General features: G+C 47.3%; 1 protein-coding gene across 1 annotated transcript; it reads left to right on the top strand.

Annotated features, from left to right (window-relative positions):
* The first annotated feature begins 466 nt into the window (after positions 1-466).
* On the top strand, positions 467-19,687 carry CIPC (CLOCK interacting pacemaker). Its single transcript, XM_038765415.1, has 4 exons — positions 467-506; positions 9,203-9,391; positions 10,706-10,875; positions 15,819-19,687. The coding sequence occupies exons 2-4, from the start codon at positions 9,256-9,258 to the stop codon at positions 16,695-16,697; spliced, it is 1,185 nt and encodes a 394-aa protein (XP_038621343.1). The 5' UTR covers positions 467-506; positions 9,203-9,255; the 3' UTR covers positions 16,698-19,687.
* The last annotated feature ends 386 nt before the right edge of the window (positions 19,688-20,073 follow it).

Below are 20,073 nucleotides of genomic sequence, written 5' to 3'. Positions count from 1 at the left end.
GTGCTTTGCACATAATAAGAGCTTAACAAATACCATTATTATTATTATTATTATTGTTTTTATTATTACTAAGTTCTCAGCTCCTTACAAGATGGCGGCCAAAGGCAACTGCGCGTGCGCAAAGACAGGCGCGCTGAGCCGTCTGCTGATGTTGCCATAGAGACAGACAGCCGTCCTTCGGGGGGAGAGGGACGAGCTTTCAACATCCAAACGCTGTTCCGTTAGGTAGGTGGTCACGCCCGCGCCACTCATGGGGCGAGGGGGCGGGGCATCGAAGGCGGAAGCGCCTCTCGGCGAGCGAATGAGAGGGGAGCAGGGTAGAGAGGGCCTCTCGGATCGGGCCACTCTAGGAACGCGGGCGGTCTTTCTTCATGGTGCCGCGGACCTCCGGCGGCGTCACGTGCCCGCGGAGGCGGGAGGAGGTTGTCATGGTGCGGCGGGGGGCGCCGTGCGCATGCGCAGACCGCCCTGCGGCCTGCGGTCGTGAGGGGCGACCCCGGCCTGAGGTAAGCGAGGCCGGGCCCGGGGGGGGAAAGGGAGCGCTTACTACAGTGCTCGGCGCCCAATAAGTACGGCTGAGGGAATGAAATAGGAGAAGATGGGCAGGGGAGGAGGAAGAGGAGGCGGGGAAAAGGAAGGGCCAAGGAGCAGGAAGAAAAAAAGCAGTCCCAAGAAACAAGGGCTGCATTCACTCAGTCCTATTTATTGAGCGCTTACTGTGTGCAGAGCACTGTACTAAGCGCTTGGGCTTTGGAGTCAGAGGTCATGGGTTCGAATCCCAGCCCTGCCAATTGGCAGCCGTGTGACTTTGGGCAAGTCACTTAACTTCCCTGGGCCTCAGTTACCTCTTCTGTAAAATGGGGATTGTTCATTCAATCGTACTGAGCGCTTACTGTGTGCAGAGCACTGTGCTAAGCGCTTGGGCTTTGGAGTCAGAGGTCATGGGTTCGAATCCCAGCCCTGCCAATTGGCAGCCGTGTGACTTTGGGCAGGTCACTTAACTTCCCTGGGCCTCAGTTACCTCTTCTGTAAAATGGGGATTATTCATTCAATCGTACTGACCGCGTACTGTGTGCAGAGCACTGTACTAAGCGCTTGGGCTTCGGAGTCAGAGGTCATGGGTTCGAATCCCAGCCCTGCCAATTGGCACCCGTGTGACTTTGGGCAGGTCACTTAAGTTCCCTGGGCCTCAGTTACCTCTTCTGTAAAATGGGTATTCATTCAATCGTATTGAGCGCTTACTGTGTGCAGAGCACTGTGCTAAGCGCTTGGGCTTTGGAGTCAGAGGTCATGGGTTCAAATCCCAGCTCTGCCAATTGGCAGCCGTGTGACTTTGGGCAAGTCACTTAACTTCTCTGGGCCGCAGTTACCTCTTCTGTAAAATGGGGATTATTCATTCAGTCGTATTGAGCGCTTACTGTGTGCAGAGCACTGCACTAAGCGCTTGGGCTTTGGAGTCAGAGGTCATGGGTTCGAATCCCAGCTCTGCCAATTGGCAGCCGTGTGACTTTGGGCAAGTCACTTAACTTCTCTGGGCCGCAGTTACCTCTTCTGTAAAATGGGGATTATTCATTCAGTCGTATTGAGCGCTTACTGTGTGCAGAGCACTGCACTAAGCGCTTGGGCTTTGGAGTCAGAGGTCATGGGTTCGAATCCCAGCTCTGCCAATTGGCAGCCGTGTGACTTTGGGCAAGTCACTTAACTTCCCTGGGCCTCAGTTACCTCTTCTGTAAAATGGGGATTATTCATCCAATCGTGTTGAGCGCTTACTGGGTGCAGAGCACTGTGCTAAGCGCTTGGGCTTTGGAGTCAGAGGTCATGGGTTCGAATCCCAGCTCTGCCAATTGGCAGCCGTGTGACTTTGGGCAAGTCACTTAACTTCTCTGGGCCTCAATTACCTCTTCTGTAAAATGGGGAGTATTCATTCAATCGTATTTATTGAGCGCTTACTGTGCGCAGAGCACTGTACTAAGCGCTTGGGAAGTACAAATTGGCAACATACAGAGACTGCCCCTACCCAACAACAGGCTCACAGTGCTTAGTGTGTGCAGAGCACTGTACTAAGCGCTTGGGCTTTGGAGTCAGAGGTCATGGGTTCAGATCCCAGCTCTGCTAATTGGCAGCCGTGTGACTTTGGGCAGGTCACTTAACTTCTCTGGGCCTCAGTTACCTCTTCTGTAAAATGGGGCTTATTCATTCAATCGTATTTATTGAGCGCTTACTGTGTGCAGAGCACTGTACTAAGCGCTTGGGAAGTACAAGTTGGCAACATACAGAGACGGCCCCTACCCAACAACGGGCTCACAGCGCTTAGTGTGTGCAGAGCACTGTACTAGGCGCTTGGGCTTTGGAGTCAGAGGTCATGGGTTCAAATCCCAGCTCTGCCAATTGGCAGCCGTGTGACTTTGAGCAGGTTACTTAACTTCTCTGGGCCTCAGTTACCTCTTCTGTAAAATAGGGATTATTCATTCACTCGTATTTATTGAGCACTTACTGTGAGCAGAGCAATTGTATTTATTGAGCACTTACTGTGTACAGAGCACTGTACTAAGCGCTTGGGAAGTACAAGTTGGCAACATACAGAGACAGTCCCTACCCAACAGCGGGCTCACAGCCTAGAAGGGGGAGACAGACAACAAAACAAAACATATTAACAAAATAAAATAAATAGAATAGTAAATATTTACAAGTAAAATAGAGTAATAAAACTGTACAAACATATATACAGGTGCTGTGCTGTGGGGAGGGGAAGGAGGTAAGGCTGGGGAGAGGAAGGAGGGGGCTCAGTCTGGGATTAAGACTGTGAGCCTCCCGTGGGACAACCTGATCACCTTGTAACCACCCCAGTGCTTAGAACAATGCTTGGCACATAGTAAGCGCTTAATAAATGCCATCATTATTATCATTATTAGCGTGTCCAGTGCGGCCAGCCCTCCCCAAATAATCATCAATCATATTTATTGAGCGCTTGCTGTGTGCAGAGCACTGTACTAAGCGCTTGAAGAATAATAATAATAATAATAATGGTATTTTTTAAGCACTTACTATGTGCCAAGCACTGTTCTGAGCTTAATAAATGCCATCATTATTATTATTATTACAAGTCGGCAACATATGGAGATGGTCCCCACCCGACAATGGGCCCACAGTCTAGAAGGGGGAGACACAACACAACAAAACAAAACTGGATCTTACCTCCGTACCTCCTTCTCTTCCCCACAGCACCTGTATATATGTTTGTACATATTTATTACTCTATTTATTTATTCATTTTTCTTGTACATATCTATTCTATTTATTTTATTTTGTTAGTATGTTTGGTTTTGTTCTCTGTCTCCCCGTTTTAGACTGTGAGCCCACTGTTGGGTAGGGACTGTCTCTATACGTTGCCAACTTGTACTTCCCAAGCGCTTAGTACAGTGCTCTGCACACAGTAAGCGCTCAATAAATACGATTGATTGATTGATTTTTAAATGCAGGATTCCTACCCACTGCTATCACCAAGTCTTCTATCTCTTGCTCTGAGTCACCTGTCTTCTGGAAGGTGGAACGAAGAACTCAGAGAGCCCTACTGAGAGCTCACCTCCTCCAGGAGGCCTTCTCAGACTGAGCCCCCTTCTTTCCTCTTCCCCTCCCCACAGCACCTGTATATATGTTTGTACAGATTTATTACTCTATTTTACTTGTACATATTTACTATTTATTTTGTTAATGATGTGCATCTAGCTTTACTTCTGTTTATTCTGATGACACCTGTCCACATGTTTTGTTGTCTGTCTCCCCCTTCTAGACTGTGAGCCCGCTGTTGGGTAGGGACCGTCTCTCTATGTTGCTGACTTGTACTTCCCAAGCGCTTAGTCCAATGCTCTGCACACAGTAAGCGCTCAATAAATACGATTGAATGAATGAATGAATGGATCTGGGGCCTGGCAGGGGGAGAGCAGCCAGAGGCCCGAAGGAGTGTCGGGGCTCCCAATGTCAGGTGTAGCGGGGTGGGAAATGGGGGAGGCTTGGGGGTGGGGAAGGGCCTGTTTTGGGGGCACCCTCCAGGTGGGTAGCGCCAAGGGCACAGGTGGCAGTTGATATCCGTGGCTGTCCTTGTTGCGTGAAGGTTTCCACTGCATTGGCAGCCTGCCCGTCACAATCCGGGGCCCAGGTTGGCACTGCCCAGGAGAGGCCTAAGCCGATTTGTGCAGCTGATTCATTCATTCATTCATTCATTCAATCGTATCTAATGAGCGCTTACTGTGTGCAGAGCGCTTGGGAAGTCCAAGTCGGCAACGTAGAGAGACGGTCCCTACCCCACAACGGGCCCGCAGTCTAGAAGGGGGAGGCAGGCAACAAAACATGTAGACAGGTGTCAAAACTGTCGGAACAAATAGAATTATAGCTCCGTGCACATCATTAACAAAATAAATAGAATGGTAAATATGTACAAGTAAAATAAATTCATTCATTCGATCGTATTTATTGAGCGCTTACTGTGTGCAGAGCACTGGAGTAAGCGCTTGGGAAGTACAAGTCGGCAACGTAGAGAGACGGTCCCTGCCCCACAACGGGCTCACAGTCTAGAAGGGGGAGACAGACAACAGACAAAACATGTAGACAGGTGTCAAAATCGTCAGAACAAATAGAATTATGGTCAAATGCACATCATTAACAAAATAATTAGAATAGTAAGTATGTACAGGTAAAATACATTCATTCAATAGTATTTATTGAACGCCTACAGTGTGCAGAGCACTGGACTAAGCACTTGGGAAGTACAAGTCAGCAACATAGAGAGACGGTCCCTACCCCACAACGGGCTCACAGTCTAGAAGGGGGAGACAGACAACAGAACAAAACATGTAGAGCGTTGTCAAAATCGTCAGAACAAATAGAATTATGGCCCTATGCACATCATTAACAAAATAAATAGAATAGTAAGTATGTACAAGTAAAATAGAGTAATCAATCTGTATAAATATATACAAGTGCTGTGGGGAGGGAAAGGAGGTAGGGCTGGGGGGGTGGGGAGGAGGAGAGGAAAAAGGGGGCTCAGTCTGGGAAGGCCTCCTGGAGGAGGTGAGCTGATGCGGACAGTGGAAGCAGCGTGGCTCAGTGGAAAGAGCCCGGGCTTTGGAGTCAGAGGTCGTGGGTTCAAATCCCGGCTCCGCCACTTGTCAGCTGTGTGAGGTTGGGCAAGTCACTCCACTTCTCTGGGCCTCAGTTCCCTCATCTGTAAAATGAGGATGAAGACTGTGATCCCCTCATGGGACAACCTGATTACCTTGTACCTACCCCAGCGCTTAGAACAGTGCTTTGCACATAGTAAGCGCTTAACAAATACCAATATTATTATTGTTAGTATTATTATTATTATTAGGCTCTAGGCAGCTGGGGATTTGAAGAAAGCTTTGCACCTCTTGTGAGCTGGAGTGGATCTCAAGATTGGAAGGCTCTTCTAGGCCCCAGTGGAGTAAAGTGAAGCAGAGTGGCTTAATCAATCAATCAATTGTATTTATTGAGCACTTACTGTGAGCAGAGCACTGTACTAAGCGCTTGGGAAGTACAAGTTGGCAACATATAGAGACAGTCCCTACCCAACAGTGGGCTCACAGTCTAAAAGAATGGAAGAATGGCTTAATGGAAAGAGCACAGGCTTGGGAGTCAGCTGTGTGACCTTGGGCAAGTGGCTTACCTTCTCTGTGCCTCAGTTACCTCACCTGTAAAATGGGGATTAAAAGCGTGAGCCCCACGTGGGACAACCTGATTCCCCTGGATCTGCCTCAGCACTTGGCACATAGTAAACGCTGTGGAAGAGGCAGAATCAAACCCAGGGTGTTTTTTTGTGTTCTCCCGTGCTCACTCTACATTCAAAAGCTTATAAAACTCCATAACCACTTTGCCCTCTCGACCCTTCTGTGAAAAAAGGGCTCTGTTTTTCGGAAGTACGTTTTTCATCTCTGCACTTCCCACTCAAAGCTTTACTTTGCACTTCGGTACATATCATTTTATATATCCATTCACTTCTTCCTCTTATCTGTGAGTGATTACGTAGCTGGTCCCGCTTTATTTTGAAAGCTCCTTGTGGGAAGGGACCGTGTCTCCAATATGGATTGTCGATCAGGTCTCAAACATCAGTGGTGCTCTTTTCCAAGTGCTTAATACAGGGTTTTACACCTGGGAACCACCTTGGCCTAGTCATTGAAGCACAGGCCCAGGTATCAGAGGACCTGGGTTCTAATCCCACTCTGCCACCGGTCTGCTGCCGTATGCCCTCAGGCAAGTCATTTCACTTCCCTGTGCCTCACTTACCTCATATGTAAAATGGTGATGAAGACCATGAGCCTCGTGTAGGAAATGGACTGAAGTCAACATAATTACCACCCCTGTGCTTAGTGCAGAGCCTGGTGCATGGAAATACCCTGAAAATACCCTGAAAAACAAGTAGAAAATACTCTTACTTGATAACGTAGGACTGTCGGCTGCGCATTTTTACCGGTGGAGTAGAACGAGCCAAGGTGCTGCCTCCTTAATCTCAAATCTGCATTTGCATCTGTAAATTAGTCTGGCTGACCACTCATCAGACACATTTGCTTCCATTTGGAAGAGCCTTCTAATTAACTTGCTGACAGTGTTCTTTGCAAGAAAATGAAAATGTGCACAACCGTTAGATTTCACACAAAAGGATTCCTGATTTAATTAGAGATACAATTATACATTTTGGTCCCCCGTTCTATCTGGGTCATCCAAGCTGTCATACTTCACAGCAATTAAGCAGACAGTTTCTCTCAAGAAATGACATTCTTACTTCCTATTTTGCCCATGAATAAAAAGGCAGGAGTAGGCTTAGTATTCTTGATAGTTGGAAATAAATTGAGTAGATAGAAGCCTGTCGCTTTACCTCAGAAGGCCCTTCATTAAATAATTAAATAAGTATTCTCTAATTTTAAATTCCACTGGACTCAATCTGACTGAACTGCTTCCTGTTAATTTCTTCCTTCCGAAAGAATCTGAATAGGACATGCCCATACTGGGCCCCTCTCTGGCATTCACTTCTTTTTTTCTCGTGGCCCGGACTTTCTCCGTGCTTCTTGATGAGTTGGTGATTTTTGCCACTAGTCTTGCAACAGCATAAATGATTAAGCATGGAATTACAGTCTATGCCAGATACAATGCATATTTCTACCCATTCAACAGGACAAAGGGATAGAGTTATGAATGGGTTCTGAATTAAAGGACTTCATAATTGGAGTGAGGCTTTGTGTGCACAAACACCCACGCACTGCCCTTTTAGGAAGTTTTGCCATTTTTCTTAATCAAGTTCTATTCTTCCTACGAAAGCAGTCTTCTCTCTGCTCTGTAGGGCCGATCTGACAGTACCTCTTTGTTGGGTTTTTTGTTGTGGTGGTGGTTTTTTTTTTTAGTGCTGATCACTGGAGAGGTCTCTTGAGATAACTGTATCTAGGTTGTTCTCAGCCTCTACTGCAGGCATCGACCACCCCCTGTACTTGGGCTGGCCCAGAAGTCCATTCAGGCCGGGAATTTTGGCTTTTCTTTGCAGCTCCGGGGATCACATGTCTCTCAGTGCCGATTGTGTCGCTGCTTTTCAGGCCCCTCTGCTATTCCTGGGTCTCCTACCCTGTCCCATCGCCCTGGGCCTCTCCTTTGGCACAGGAACAGTGGCTGTGCCGGAGGAGAGAGGGGAAGAGAGCATGAGAAATGCCGCAGAATCCTGGAGCCCTAGCAATCACTCCTTATCGGTCTTCCCAAAGAGCATCACTGAAGCTGTTTTTGGGGTGCTGAGCCTGCTTTACTTATCCTAGAGTGGCTTAGTGGGTAAAGCACGGGCCCGGGAGCCAGAGGACGTGCGCTCTAATCCCAGCTCTGCCACTTCCATGCTGGGGGACCTTGGACAAGTCACTTAACTTCTCTGTGCCTCACTTTCCTCAACTGCAAAACGGAGATTCAATACCTGTCCTCCCTCATACTTGGACTGGGAACCCCATATGGGGCAGGGACTGTATTGGGCCTGATTAACTTACATCATCCCCAGCCTGACGCATAGTAAGCCCTTAACAAATACCATAAAAAAAACTGTCCCCGCTTTTTCTTAACCTATCCTGATTACGTGAGGAAGGACATTTTACTCATATTACTCTATATTACTCTATTACATATTACTCTATTTATTTACTTGTACATATCTATTCTACTTATTTTATTTTGTTAATATGTTTTGTTTTGTTCTCTGTCTCCCCCTTCTAGACTGTGAGCCCACTGTTGGGTAGGGACCGTCTCTATGTGTTGCCAGCTTGTGCTTCCCAAGCGCTTAGTACAGTGCTCTGCACACAGTAAGCGCTCAATGAATACGATTGATTGATTGATTGATATGCTGCCAGAAGACTTGGAAAACACGTGGAGAAGTGCAGTAGCCATACCGTGAAGCAGGGACCTTGCTCTTTAGTGCTCTCCAAGCCAAGACTTTTCTCCTTGAAGTGGGCAGGAGGTCATTTGGTATGGTGTCTAATAAACAGTAACTTTTTTAGTGCCCTACTAAGGTTTTTCCCCTCTCAGGGTCGCACCCGGAGAGTTTCCAGTACTCTACCAGTCTCGGCTATGGGAGGGAGAGTCAAGCAGAGGCCTACCCATTTCATTCTTAGCTTGGGCAGAGTGGAAGGCAATCTGCTGCGAGTCGAAACTCACCCATGCTTGGCAGCAGCGGCACAGGAGAGAGTCGAGGGCGGAGATGAGTTTACAACACGGAAGGCGGCAGTGGTAAGCCGCTTCCGGATTTTTACCAAGAAAACTCTTATGGATGCACTACCAGCACGATTGCAGATGGAAAGCGGGGCGTTCTGGGAGAGATGTGTCCTGGGTGTCGCTGTCGTTCGGCATGAGACAACACCAAGTTTTTACTGAATTTGTCACATGTAGGACCTGAATTTGGAATGGTATTAGAAGTTTGTTTATCTGAAGGCGGAACCTAGTCTAGGGCTCTGCCCAAAGCAGGCACACCACTGATTCCAATGAGATGGAAAAGTGCCATTGAAACTAATGGGCCAAAGATGTTAGAGAATTCAGGCTTTGGTCAACTAAACCACCGAGAAGACAGACCAGAGCTAAGAAGGGTCAGTTGTCTTTATGTGCCTGATCTGCTCTGCACCATTGAGATTCCCTCCTTAGGACCTGATGTCTTATCTCGTAATCATCCCAGGGCAATCCCGACGGAGAAAGGGTTGATGAGTCCTGCTGCGGCAATGTGAAGTCATGGAGAGAAAAAATCCATCCAGAGAGAGTCCCAGGAGACTTCTGGCCAAGCTGGGAAAAGTGATGGAAATGAAACAACTGGCTCGCCATTTCAGCCTGGCCACGGCTGAATCGGACAAGGATTCCGGATTCTCAGGTTGGAAAACATGTATCTGCTAATTCTCCAAGTCGGCCGTAATAGTGAGCTTGCAAAATCCAAATCTTGTGGCTCTCAACAGTTGTCTTCTATTGCTTATTGGGTAAGGCCCCTATTTGGAGCAAGTAACAATTGGAAAATATTTGAATTCTAAAACAGTTATCCTAACGTAGTCACAGTACAACCAGAGAGGCTGCATTTTATAGCTTAAACTCTGAGCCTACTGTGTCTGCATGGTACAGGCATATTTTCAGAAAGCGATTCTATAGAAAATTTTGGTTTTTACCCACATAACAATAATAATAATGGCATTTATTAAGCGCTTACTATGTGCAAAGCACTGTTCTAAGCGCTGAGGAGGTTACAAGGTGATCAGGGTGTCCCACGTGGGGCTCACAGTCTTAATCCCCATTTTACAGATGAGGTAACTGAGGCCCAGAGAAGTTAAGTGATTTGCCCAAAGTCACACAGCTGACAAACGGCGGAGCCGGGATTTGAACCCATGACCTCTGACTCCAAAGCCCGGGCTCTTTCCACTGAGCCGCGCTGCTTATGGTGTTTTCCCCACTGCCACTTTGAGACACTTCTGTGAGGTTCCCCAAAATCAGGCAGATTAGGGACGAGCGCTGTTCCTTACCGGCCTGTAGCAAGCTGTTGTCAATGAGAGGGTAAGCCAATTTGGAAGCAGGTAGAGGGACTAAAACATTGAAAATATTGACCGCCACCAAAATATTGACAGTCATTTCCTCCAGTCTGTTGGCGTTTAATTCTAAAATCAGTGCACAGAAAGTCTCTCCTCCGATAACTAGTCGTTTGCCAGCAGTAACTTGTAGATGGTTGCCCGAATTTTAAATAATCCTAGGAGCCTCACTGCTTTGTAACTTCACTTGTATGCAGGTGTGTTTTGTGCATGGCCATGCATTTTGTGCTGGGAAAACTGATTCTTTTGGGCCAGCAGTGCTGCCTGCTGAATAGCTGTCCTAGGTCTCCCTCAGGAACATTCGTTCAAACGTATTTATTGAATGCTCCCTGTGTGCAGAGCATTGTACTAAGTGCTTAAAAGTGTCCCAAGGGAGCCAACTACCCACAGATTCAATCTTGGGGCCCAGTCGAAGTGGTGTTTGGACATCCAGCTGATACCAAGTTAGCGGTGACCGTTTTGACACAGATTACTGGCCAAAGGAACCTGCTTAAACCCCCAAATTCAGTCCACACTGAGACTGCCAAGCAGTCAGTGGGCACCCTGCACTTTAGGAAGAACCTTAGGTGACAAAATCCTCGAGTCTTGACTCTTTCTACCTTTCTACCCATCAGACGGGAGCTCAGAATGCCTCAGCTGTGCCGAGCAGATGGACACGGAAGACACGCTGAACCCGCTGGGCTGGACTGGAGATGATGGGTCTCTGCAGAACCCCGACGTCGGAAGCAGTTCCTTCCCAGCCCTGTCCCCCATGGTTGTCATGAAAAACGTCTTGGTCAAACAGGTAAGGCCTACGTAGGAGATTTCTGAGTTTAAATTATCGCTGTAATCCTTTTCTCTGCTGATGTGGGCATTCTTCCCTGAGTACAGAAAATCCTTTTCTCCTCCCTCCCACCCCACCACCTCCTTTTTTTTTTCTTTAGGAAGTTTTGCTGATTTAAAAGAAAACCAGATATAATAAAGGCTTGTGATCTGGTGCTTTCTTTTTCTTCTGTCCTCTGTGCCAAGGTGAGGTATTAGAAGTGCACCTCTGATAGATAATTGCCTTATGAGGCGAATGGGATGTGCATATAGCTATAATTCTATTCTGACAGTTTTGACACCTGTCTACTTGTTTTGATATCTGTCTCTCCCTTCTAGACTGTGAGCCCGTTGTTGTGTCGGGACCATCCCTATATGTTGCTGACTTGTACTTCCCAAGCGCTTAGTACCGTGCTCTGCACACAGTAAGCGCTCAATAAATATGATTGAATGAGTGAATGAATGAATGTGTTAACCTTGTAATGATCGGTACCGTTAGAAACTATGATTTTGACACCAATTGTCTTGGACTGTAATTCTTAAGCATTTTAAGTCTGTCCGTTTGGTCCCCCTGGTCCAATCAATCAATCAATTAATCGTATTTATTGAGCGCTTACTATGTGCAGAGCACTGTACTAAGCGCTTGGGAAGTACAAGTTGGCAACATATAGAGACAGTCCCTACCCAACAGTGGGCTCACAGTCTAAAAGGCCCAGCAGGGCTTTAGTTTTGTTCAGCAGGAATCAGGTGCCGAGCAAAGAAATGGACGTACCTCGGGTACTGAAATCCAATAGCCATTTCACTGCCACGCTGGAGCGTGACTCCTTAGTTTCGGACAGGAAATGAGGAATTCCGAATTGACTTGACTGCGGAAGAGCAGAACGTTTTTATTGTTCTCCTTCAGGGAAAAGAGCCTGGCTCACGTCACTTGAGATGGAACCCCATGATTTTCCTCAGAGAGCTGTTAACCCATTACTAACTCTGGCCAAGATCTGCAGGGCTGGGGGTGAGGTGAATATCAAGTGATGAAAGAGTGCAGATTTAAGTGCATCAGCGACACAGAAGGGAGACCGTAAGCTCGTTGTGGGCAGGGGACACATGGGACTCTCCCGAGTGCTTAGTTCAGTGCTCTGCGCACAGTAAGCGCTCAATAAATATTGTTGATGATGATGGTGATGAGAGGGAGTAGGGGAAATAAAGCCTTAATCAAGGAAAGACTCTTAGAGGAGATGCGGTGGGTTTTGAGGAGGGAGGGAGTTTTAGACCAAAGGGAGGATGTTGGCAAGGGGTTGCTGGGGAGATAGATGAGATGGAGGAAAAGTGAGCAGGTTGCTGTTAGAGGAGCGAGGCATACGGGCTGGGCCGTAGTAGATGATCAGCGGGGGCGAGCTGAGTGGTAAGGAGTTTCTCTTTGATGTGGAGGTGGATGGGCAACCACTGGAAGTTCTTGAGGTGTAGGAAGACGTGGACTGAACAGTTTTTTAGAAAAGTAGTCCAGCAGAGTGAAGTAAGAACTAGAGTGGTGAGGGGGATAGTAAGGTCGGTGAACGGGCTGATGTCGTAATCAAGACGGGATATGATAAGTGCTAGGATCAGCTTAGTTGCGACTCGGATGGAGGATAAAGGGTGGATATTTTAGCATGTAGTGAAGGTAGAACTGACTGGATTTGACCACAGATCGAATGTGCCTGTTGAACGAAAGATGATTCAAGTTTACGGGCTTATGAGATGGGGAGGATAGTGGTGTTTTCTACAGATATGGGGAGGACAGAGTTCGGGTGGGAAGATGAAGAGTTCTCTTTTGGGCATGTTGAGTTTGAGGTGTCAGCAGGACATCTACGTAGAGATGACCCGAAGGCAGGAGGAAACGATGAAAAGGAAGGAGGTAAGGGTTGGAGAGGTAGATTTGGGAATCATCCGCATAGGCATGGTAATTGAAGTTGTGGGAGCTAATGCGTTCTCCAAGGGAGTGGGTTTATGTGAAAAAATAGGGGACCCAGACTGAACCTTGAGGCATTCCCACAGTTGGTGGGAGGCAGCGGAGGAGCCCACGAAAGAGACTGAGAAGGAGCCTGAGAAGTTGTTGAGGGAGGAGAAGCAGAACTGCCGAGCAGAAGAGAAGGTAGTCGTGATGAGGAAGCAGAAGTTCGAAGTGGCTGAAGTCAGACTGCTACCCGGATTTCTACCAGTAGTGCTCTGTGACATGAATACAAAGAGCAGACCGCGGAGGCGATCCAGGGCTGCCTGGACGGTGATGTGACATCGTCAGAGGGACAGCAGAGGTGAGAGTGAGGACAGCAGTGGACAGGGCCAAGTTAAGGGTGTGGATTTGTGCCTCAAGATTGGAGAGGGTGAGAAGGGGATCCAGATGGGCCACGGTGCCCTCTAGACTGGAGGCTCGTTGTGGGCAGGGAACGTGCCTACCAACTCTGTTATTTTGCACTCTCCCAAGCGCTCTGAGCAGTGCTATGCATACAGGAAGCGTATGGTTGGTATGATCAATTGGTGGCCTGGGAGAGGCCAAGAGACTGGACTTCTGTGTGCAAAGAGAGAAGAGTTTTTGGGCAGGAGGAAGAATGCAGGAGAGGCAGGTTAAAGGGTTGTGAACAAAGAGTGGAATATCAGAGATGGTGAGGTTAGAAATGGAACAGTGACTAATGTTGATAAGAGATGATGATGAGGTCCAGCGTGTGTCCAATTTGGTGGTTGAATAAGTTGTGGTGGAGCAGCAGATCAGCAGAATTGAAGAGCAAAAAGAAGCAGGTGTCTGGGAGGTCTGAAGCATCTGAATTTTCCCCATTACCTAATTCTTTCCTAGGAGCCCAAATTGAATTGTAGCAAAGTGGCTTACCGAAGGGAATTTGTTTTTTTTTTTAATATGCTCCGGCACGCTTCGGTGTGAAAAAGAAGAGCAGAAGAAGTAAATAAAATGTAATGAAATGCTCCTGATCCGTCGTCACTGCCTTTTCCTCTTGTCTTTTTCTTTGTTTCTTTTTCTCCCTAACTTTCGCTCTCTCAGTCCACTGTCGCTGTGGGCGTTGTATACTCTCATGTATGTTCCCCACGTTGCAGAGCCTGGCCAGCAGTTCTGGAAGGTTAACGGTAATGTAGGGCTGTGATCTGAAAATTTTTTTTCCAGCAGCTATGTATTCTTCCAATAAATGCTAGGAAGATTGCTGGGACGTACCAGAAAATAAGAATGCTGGGGCATTCTATAAACTGAACTGATTTCAAGTCACTCACCCAACCCAAGTTCTTTCATATTGTAGAATGAAGGGCATTTTAAAACTGAAATAGTATTATCTTTTCCAGTCGTTAGTGATGAGACACCGACCAATCAGTTGTTGCTATTTTCGTGAATTTTAATTTGTTTTGTCTTGGAGCGACCCTGTTACGAAGGATGCACGTCTTAAAATCTCATAAACACAATAAATCAAACATCCATTGACGCCAAAAGCCAAACAGCCGCATTAGTAAGCAGATGAAAAAAATCAGTTGTGTGAAATGAATGGGTTTGGAGGGCCTGTGACTGCAGAGGAGAAGAATGCATCAAGGCAAGCAGACCTGTATTGTTTATCCCGCTTGCTCACCCCCAGAGACTGGCCTCCCTCTGACCCATTTCGAGGGATGTGGGGAATTGAGTCACTTGGCTGGCACCGATTTGTCTCTGGTCCAGATGGTCCTGGCAGGGCCGGATCTAAGTTGCGTTTGCTGATCCAGGGCCATATTGCTAAGAATGAGAAGTAGCGTGGCTTAGTGGATGGAGCACGGACCGGGGACTCGGAAGGACCTGGGTTCTAATCTGCGCTCTGCCACGTATCTGCTGTGTAAGCTGGGACAAGTCACTTCACTTCCCTGAGCCTCAGTTCTCTCATCTGTAAAATGGGGATTAAGAGCGTGAGCCCCATGTGGGACAGGGACTCTGTCCAACCCGATTAACTTGTATCTACTGTAGTGCTTAGAACGGTGCTCAGCACATTGTAATTGCTCAAGTATAATTATAATAATAATACTTATTATATATCGGATATCTTGGCTCTAATCTTCACCTCTCCAGGCTCCCAACAACCTTGGGACTAGAATCACCGGATCTGATTGTATTGTGTCTACGCCAGCACTTAGCAGAGTGCTTGGAACGTAGTAAGCATTTCACCAGTAGCACAAATATTTTGATTATTATCGTTGTGGCTGTTATTATGGTCTGAAGTTGGGTCAGACGTGGAACCATTCCGGGCTGGAGGCGAATCCTTGGGCTGCGCCAGAGCCAAATGGGATATCATGGGTTAGGAAAGGGGTAAGCTGCTATATTCTGATCCACATACACTCACCACTTGAGTCTGTGCTCTTAAACAGTTCGATGAGCAACAATTCTTAAAGTGACTGTATGCCTGTCAGGTTTCTCCAGCCTAATTAAGGGACCAAATTCTGCTGCCCATTACTCTTATTCAATTTCTCTGTCAAATTTTGTGACAATTTGAAGGCGAGATAAGTGTCACGTGAGGGTAAATAAAATCACTCTTAGGTCCAAAGTCATAATTCCATCGTTCTGACACTATAAGATTTTTTTTATCCTGGCATCAGAAAATTTGATCATATTTTCTTTTTTCGTTTGTTTTTTTTAAACACTCTTAGGAAAGCTTTACAGTAAAAAAAAAAAAAAATTCTATCCCATTTTCCATTAGGAAAGCAGTCTAAAGAGTGAAAATCAAATTTCCTTCCCTGAGTTCTTTCAGGGTTTAGACATCCGAGTAGCAAGTCATTGGAATGAGCGGTTAGGGTGGCTTCTTTTCCGACTGGGTCCATAAAACGGAGTCAGAAGATCAGACATTTGTATGATGGGAACTCTGTGCTGTCCCCTTCTAAGTTTTGCTGGTCTTTGGTCTTGCAGACATGCATGTGATGATAATGTCGTTCTCTTCCTGTCAGGGAAGCAGCTCGTCTGAGCTCCAGTCATGGACGGTCCAGCCCTCCTTTGAAGTGATCTCGGCTCAGCCACAGCTTGTGTTCCTTCATCCACCTGTTCCACCTCCCGTGAGTTCCTTCCACGCTGGTGAGAAGAAAAGCGATTCCAGGAACTACCTACCTATTTTAAACTCCTACACCAAAATAGCCCCACATCCAGGCAAGAGGAGTCTTTCCCTCACCCCAGAGGAAGGAGGGGGAGCTGGCGATCGAAAACGGACCTGTTCGGACAGATGCAGGACAAGCTCGTCTTCCCTCGGGCCGACCAAGACTAACGTCTTGCCTTCCGGTCCCTCAGCCATGCCACCGGGCCTGAGACTCGATCAGGACTCTGCTCGGCAGAGTTCGTCATCCTTGCCGGCCGGCGGGGGCCGGCGAACCGTCCCCAGCTTTCAACCGGGGCCCGGCGGCCGTTCGGTCGGAGGTCCCCGTTTGACCCCAGAGGCCCCAGCCGTGGACGGCTCCGGCCGAGGGGCCGAGAACTCCGTGTCACTGTCGACCCCGGCGGTTCCCAGCAGCCCCCCCGCCACCGTGGGGCAACTCCGCCGCACCCTAGAAGCCTTCCCCGAGCCCCGGCAGAGCAAGCACAGACGCTTTCAGAACACTCTGGTGGTTCTGCATCGGTCTGGTTTGCTGGAGATCACCCTGAAGACCAAGGAGCTGATCCGTCAGAACCAGGCCACCCAAGTCGAACTGGACCGCCTCAAGGAGCAGACGCAGTTGCTGGTGGAAGCCGCACAAAGCAATACTCCTCAGGCTTGGGCCAAGCTGCAAGCCTCGCTGTCCGTGTGCAACCAAGCTAAAAGTGGCCTAAAGCCATCGCCCGCTCAACCGGGCATTTAGCACAGGCGCCCTTGCTGCCCTGCGAACGGCTCCCGGGCCGGTATTTACTCGAGTTTCCCCCAGCGTTTTTGAGAGCTTCCCTTAGGGTTATGCGACTGCTCGAAGGAGTCACTCACCCAGCCCCCACAGCCATTATCTGGTGGTCGTTGAGAGCCTGAGCCTCGGGCCGGGGCGGGTCGTCCTCTGTTGGGAATCTCAGATTTGAAGCCTCTCTGAAACCCCTCTTCTTGGGCTGCCGACAAGCTCGATACAGTCCATTGACTAGCTTTGAAGAGGCGGTGCTCTCAGTGGGAGAGAGGGAAATATCCCTGTAAAGCCCTCCTAGAGAGGCCAACCTCCTGTCTTCCTGTCACCCACGTGCTTTCCCGGTCTCATAACAGCAGCAGAGGTGGTTAGTCCTGGAATCAATCAATCAATCGTATTTATTGAGCGCTTACTGTGTGCAGAGCACTGTGCTAAGCGCTTGGGAAGTACAAGTTGGCAACATATAGAGACAGTCCCTACCCAACAGTGGGCTCACCAGGTGGGTTCTTTGGCATCTGGAGACTGAGCCACTCAGAGATCCCCTGTTGATCTTTGTGTGGGTGTTTTGGAACCAACCACCTGAAATCCAGTAGAGGTGTATTTGTTAGAACGGCATACCGCAGCCACCTTGCCACTTGACCCAAACCTAAGATGTCTTAGAAACAGGTTTGGCATAGTCTGCTTCATTGCTTAAGAGTTGGTTTTCTGCAACTTGAGAGTTGAGATGACGGTGTAATAGCATCCCATTTGTACTAAGTAAAGGGGCACACAAAAAGCTGATTTGGGAGAACTGACCGTAACACCCAAGTGGAGCATCTTTGAATTTCTGAGGTCCACCCTGATGGGTTAAAGTAGCAGCTAGAGGAGTTCGTTCGTAAGAACCAGAAATTGTTGTTTAGGATGTCTGGCACCCTCTGTTCCGTGTCTAGTTCAGCTGGATGAGCTTGTCTCTCTCCCTGACTGAAGTCGCCAAGCCCCAAGACAGCAAAAGTGACTCCAGAGAGAGTAGCGTGCCCTGACTTCCCCTCTGGCAAAGGGGGCAGAGGAACAGAAGAGCTGAAACATTTGGAAAACATTCCATAGTGTACCCATTTTTCTCCCTTTATTGGGTGGAGTTACGCCAAACCCAGCATCTGAGAGAGGTGTAATGCTTGTACAACGAAGTTTCTCCCAGACTCTCACAAATACTCTTTGGCCTGGTTCGGCATAGGTCATGTAGAAATGAAGAATTAATGAGATTTTTCCATACTTGGCCCTCCAAGTGCCATCCCTTCAAATTGAAATGTGTTTACAACCTAGTGATCTTATGTACCTAGGGCTTTTTAGGTACTTAATTCTATTTTTTTAAACAGATTTATGTTCAGAAGTCTCTTTACTAATCTGAATATTTCATCTTCGGAACCACTGGGCGTAAAGGTGGCCTTTAGCTATGAAGAGAGAGAGAGAGAATCCTCATTTGTAAGAATTGATAGAGACTAAAGTTCCCATTTTCCTGCCAGGAAGGAGATCCAGACATCTTAGTGAGGCCTGAGGGTAAACCATTTTCTTTCCCATTGACGTATGGTATTTTTTAAGCCCTTGTAGGTGCTAAGAGATGGGGGTAGGTACAAGATAATTAGGTTGGACACAGTCCATTTGGAAATGTTTTTAACGATGGAAAACTCTCTACAAGTTGACGGGGAAGGCTTCAGAGAGCTGCTTGGATTCTGTGCAGAAAGGCTGATTTAGAGATACTTGCATTGGAATCAGTTGTAAAGTATAGACAAATAGAGGGTCTGTTGAAGTCCACTAGGCTATCCTGTTGTCAGGGCAGAACTGTGTCCTGCTATCCATCTTTCTGCAGAGAACTCTCCAAATGGCAGCAGATAGGGACATTGAACAAATTCTCTTCTTCTCTAAAGATCGTCGGTCAGCCCAATCTCTCTGCCCCACCGAATCTATTTTCGGGGCATTAGAGCAGCTGCATATTGAACAGCATGCTAAGAAATTTCCGTTTGGCAAAGAACATTTGGCTTTGGAGGTAGAGAGCCAGGTGCTTTCAGGGACAGCCTGGGCACTAGTAATGATTCTCGCTGAGTGGCAAAAAAAAAAAACAACCCGCATATTGGGATCCAAATGTATTTCATCAGAAAAATCCTCCACAGAGCTTTTAAGTCTCTTGGACTCCTCTTCCCCAGTGAGGGTTTGCAGAGCTGCAAAACTTAGCATCGCCGTGAAAGATGGTAAAATCTGCCATTGGTCCTTACTTTCATCACCAGATGACATCGAGAGGCAGAATGCTGCTCCGGCTCGGGATAATCTCTCTCTTCCAGATGGCTTAGAGCTTGACGTCTGAGCTATTGTACAGCAGCAATTTCCTTCCCTTAATGAAACTGTAAGTAAATCGAGCTGAGTAGAGAAACCTAGGGCTAGGGAGGGTGGGATGCAATGCTCCGTGACCTGCAGATTTGGGCTAGAACTGAAGCCAGAAGCCTCCAGGAAGGACCCTCTTGGGTTGATCGGAAACTTCTGCTCCATTGGTTGGAGGAGGCTGGAAGTAATATCGGTCTGAATCTGGGCTAATCTGCAATGTTTTTGCACTACTAGTGATTTTGGTACATAGTAACACAGATTCTTCCCTGAGGGTGTTCTTGGGGGTCGACTGCTTTGGGTAGTGTTGAAAGACATCAAAGAAGGTAGGCAGGGGAATGGACTTAGTCAACTGCCGCTTTGATGTGAAGTTTGTAACTCAGAATATCTGGTTGCCTTTTATAAATTATTCTACGAAGATGTGACTTTCCCCCTCATTTTCTGATGCCTCCGACCGAAATGTAACGATCGCTCATACCTTCAAGCGCGTCTCCAGCTATGACTACTGTAAGGTAAAGATTCATTTTCAGGAGGTGAACTCATTCGGTCAGAGTCGAAGTTTTGCAGAAATTGACTGTGACACATGAAAGAGAAATAAAAGTCATTTGAAGATGTTCGATTTGCTTTTTTTTTTCTAACTGCGAATGGTGGACATCTCTAGTAAATGATTGAATTGATTGAAGGTGTCCAGGGTCTCTGTTCATGTTTTAATTTTTTTGCTAGCTGGAAAAAGTTCCAGACCCATAAAACGTATCTGATTTTACAAGAAAATGTACTGGATTTTTTTTTTCCTCTCATCTCTAAGCAGCTGAAAGACTCACAAATGATGGTCAGTTTAGGCTGGCACTTTGCCCCACTGGAGCTCCATAAAGCCCGGGCAGTGCAGACCTAAAATTATGGATTTGCCACACTACCAAGGTTGAAGGAGAATAATACGCTTAGTGCCTGCCTCAAAGCAATGGACTTGAAGTTTTCATTTTGGTATTCCCTCATTCAACTTTTA

Source organism: Tachyglossus aculeatus, chromosome 1 (genome assembly GCF_015852505.1).
Source record: "Tachyglossus aculeatus isolate mTacAcu1 chromosome 1, mTacAcu1.pri, whole genome shotgun sequence".
NCBI classification, from domain to species: Eukaryota; Metazoa; Chordata; class Mammalia; order Monotremata; family Tachyglossidae; genus Tachyglossus; species Tachyglossus aculeatus.
Note: the sequence above shows the minus strand (reverse complement) of the source record. Positions and strands in the feature narration are given on the sequence as shown.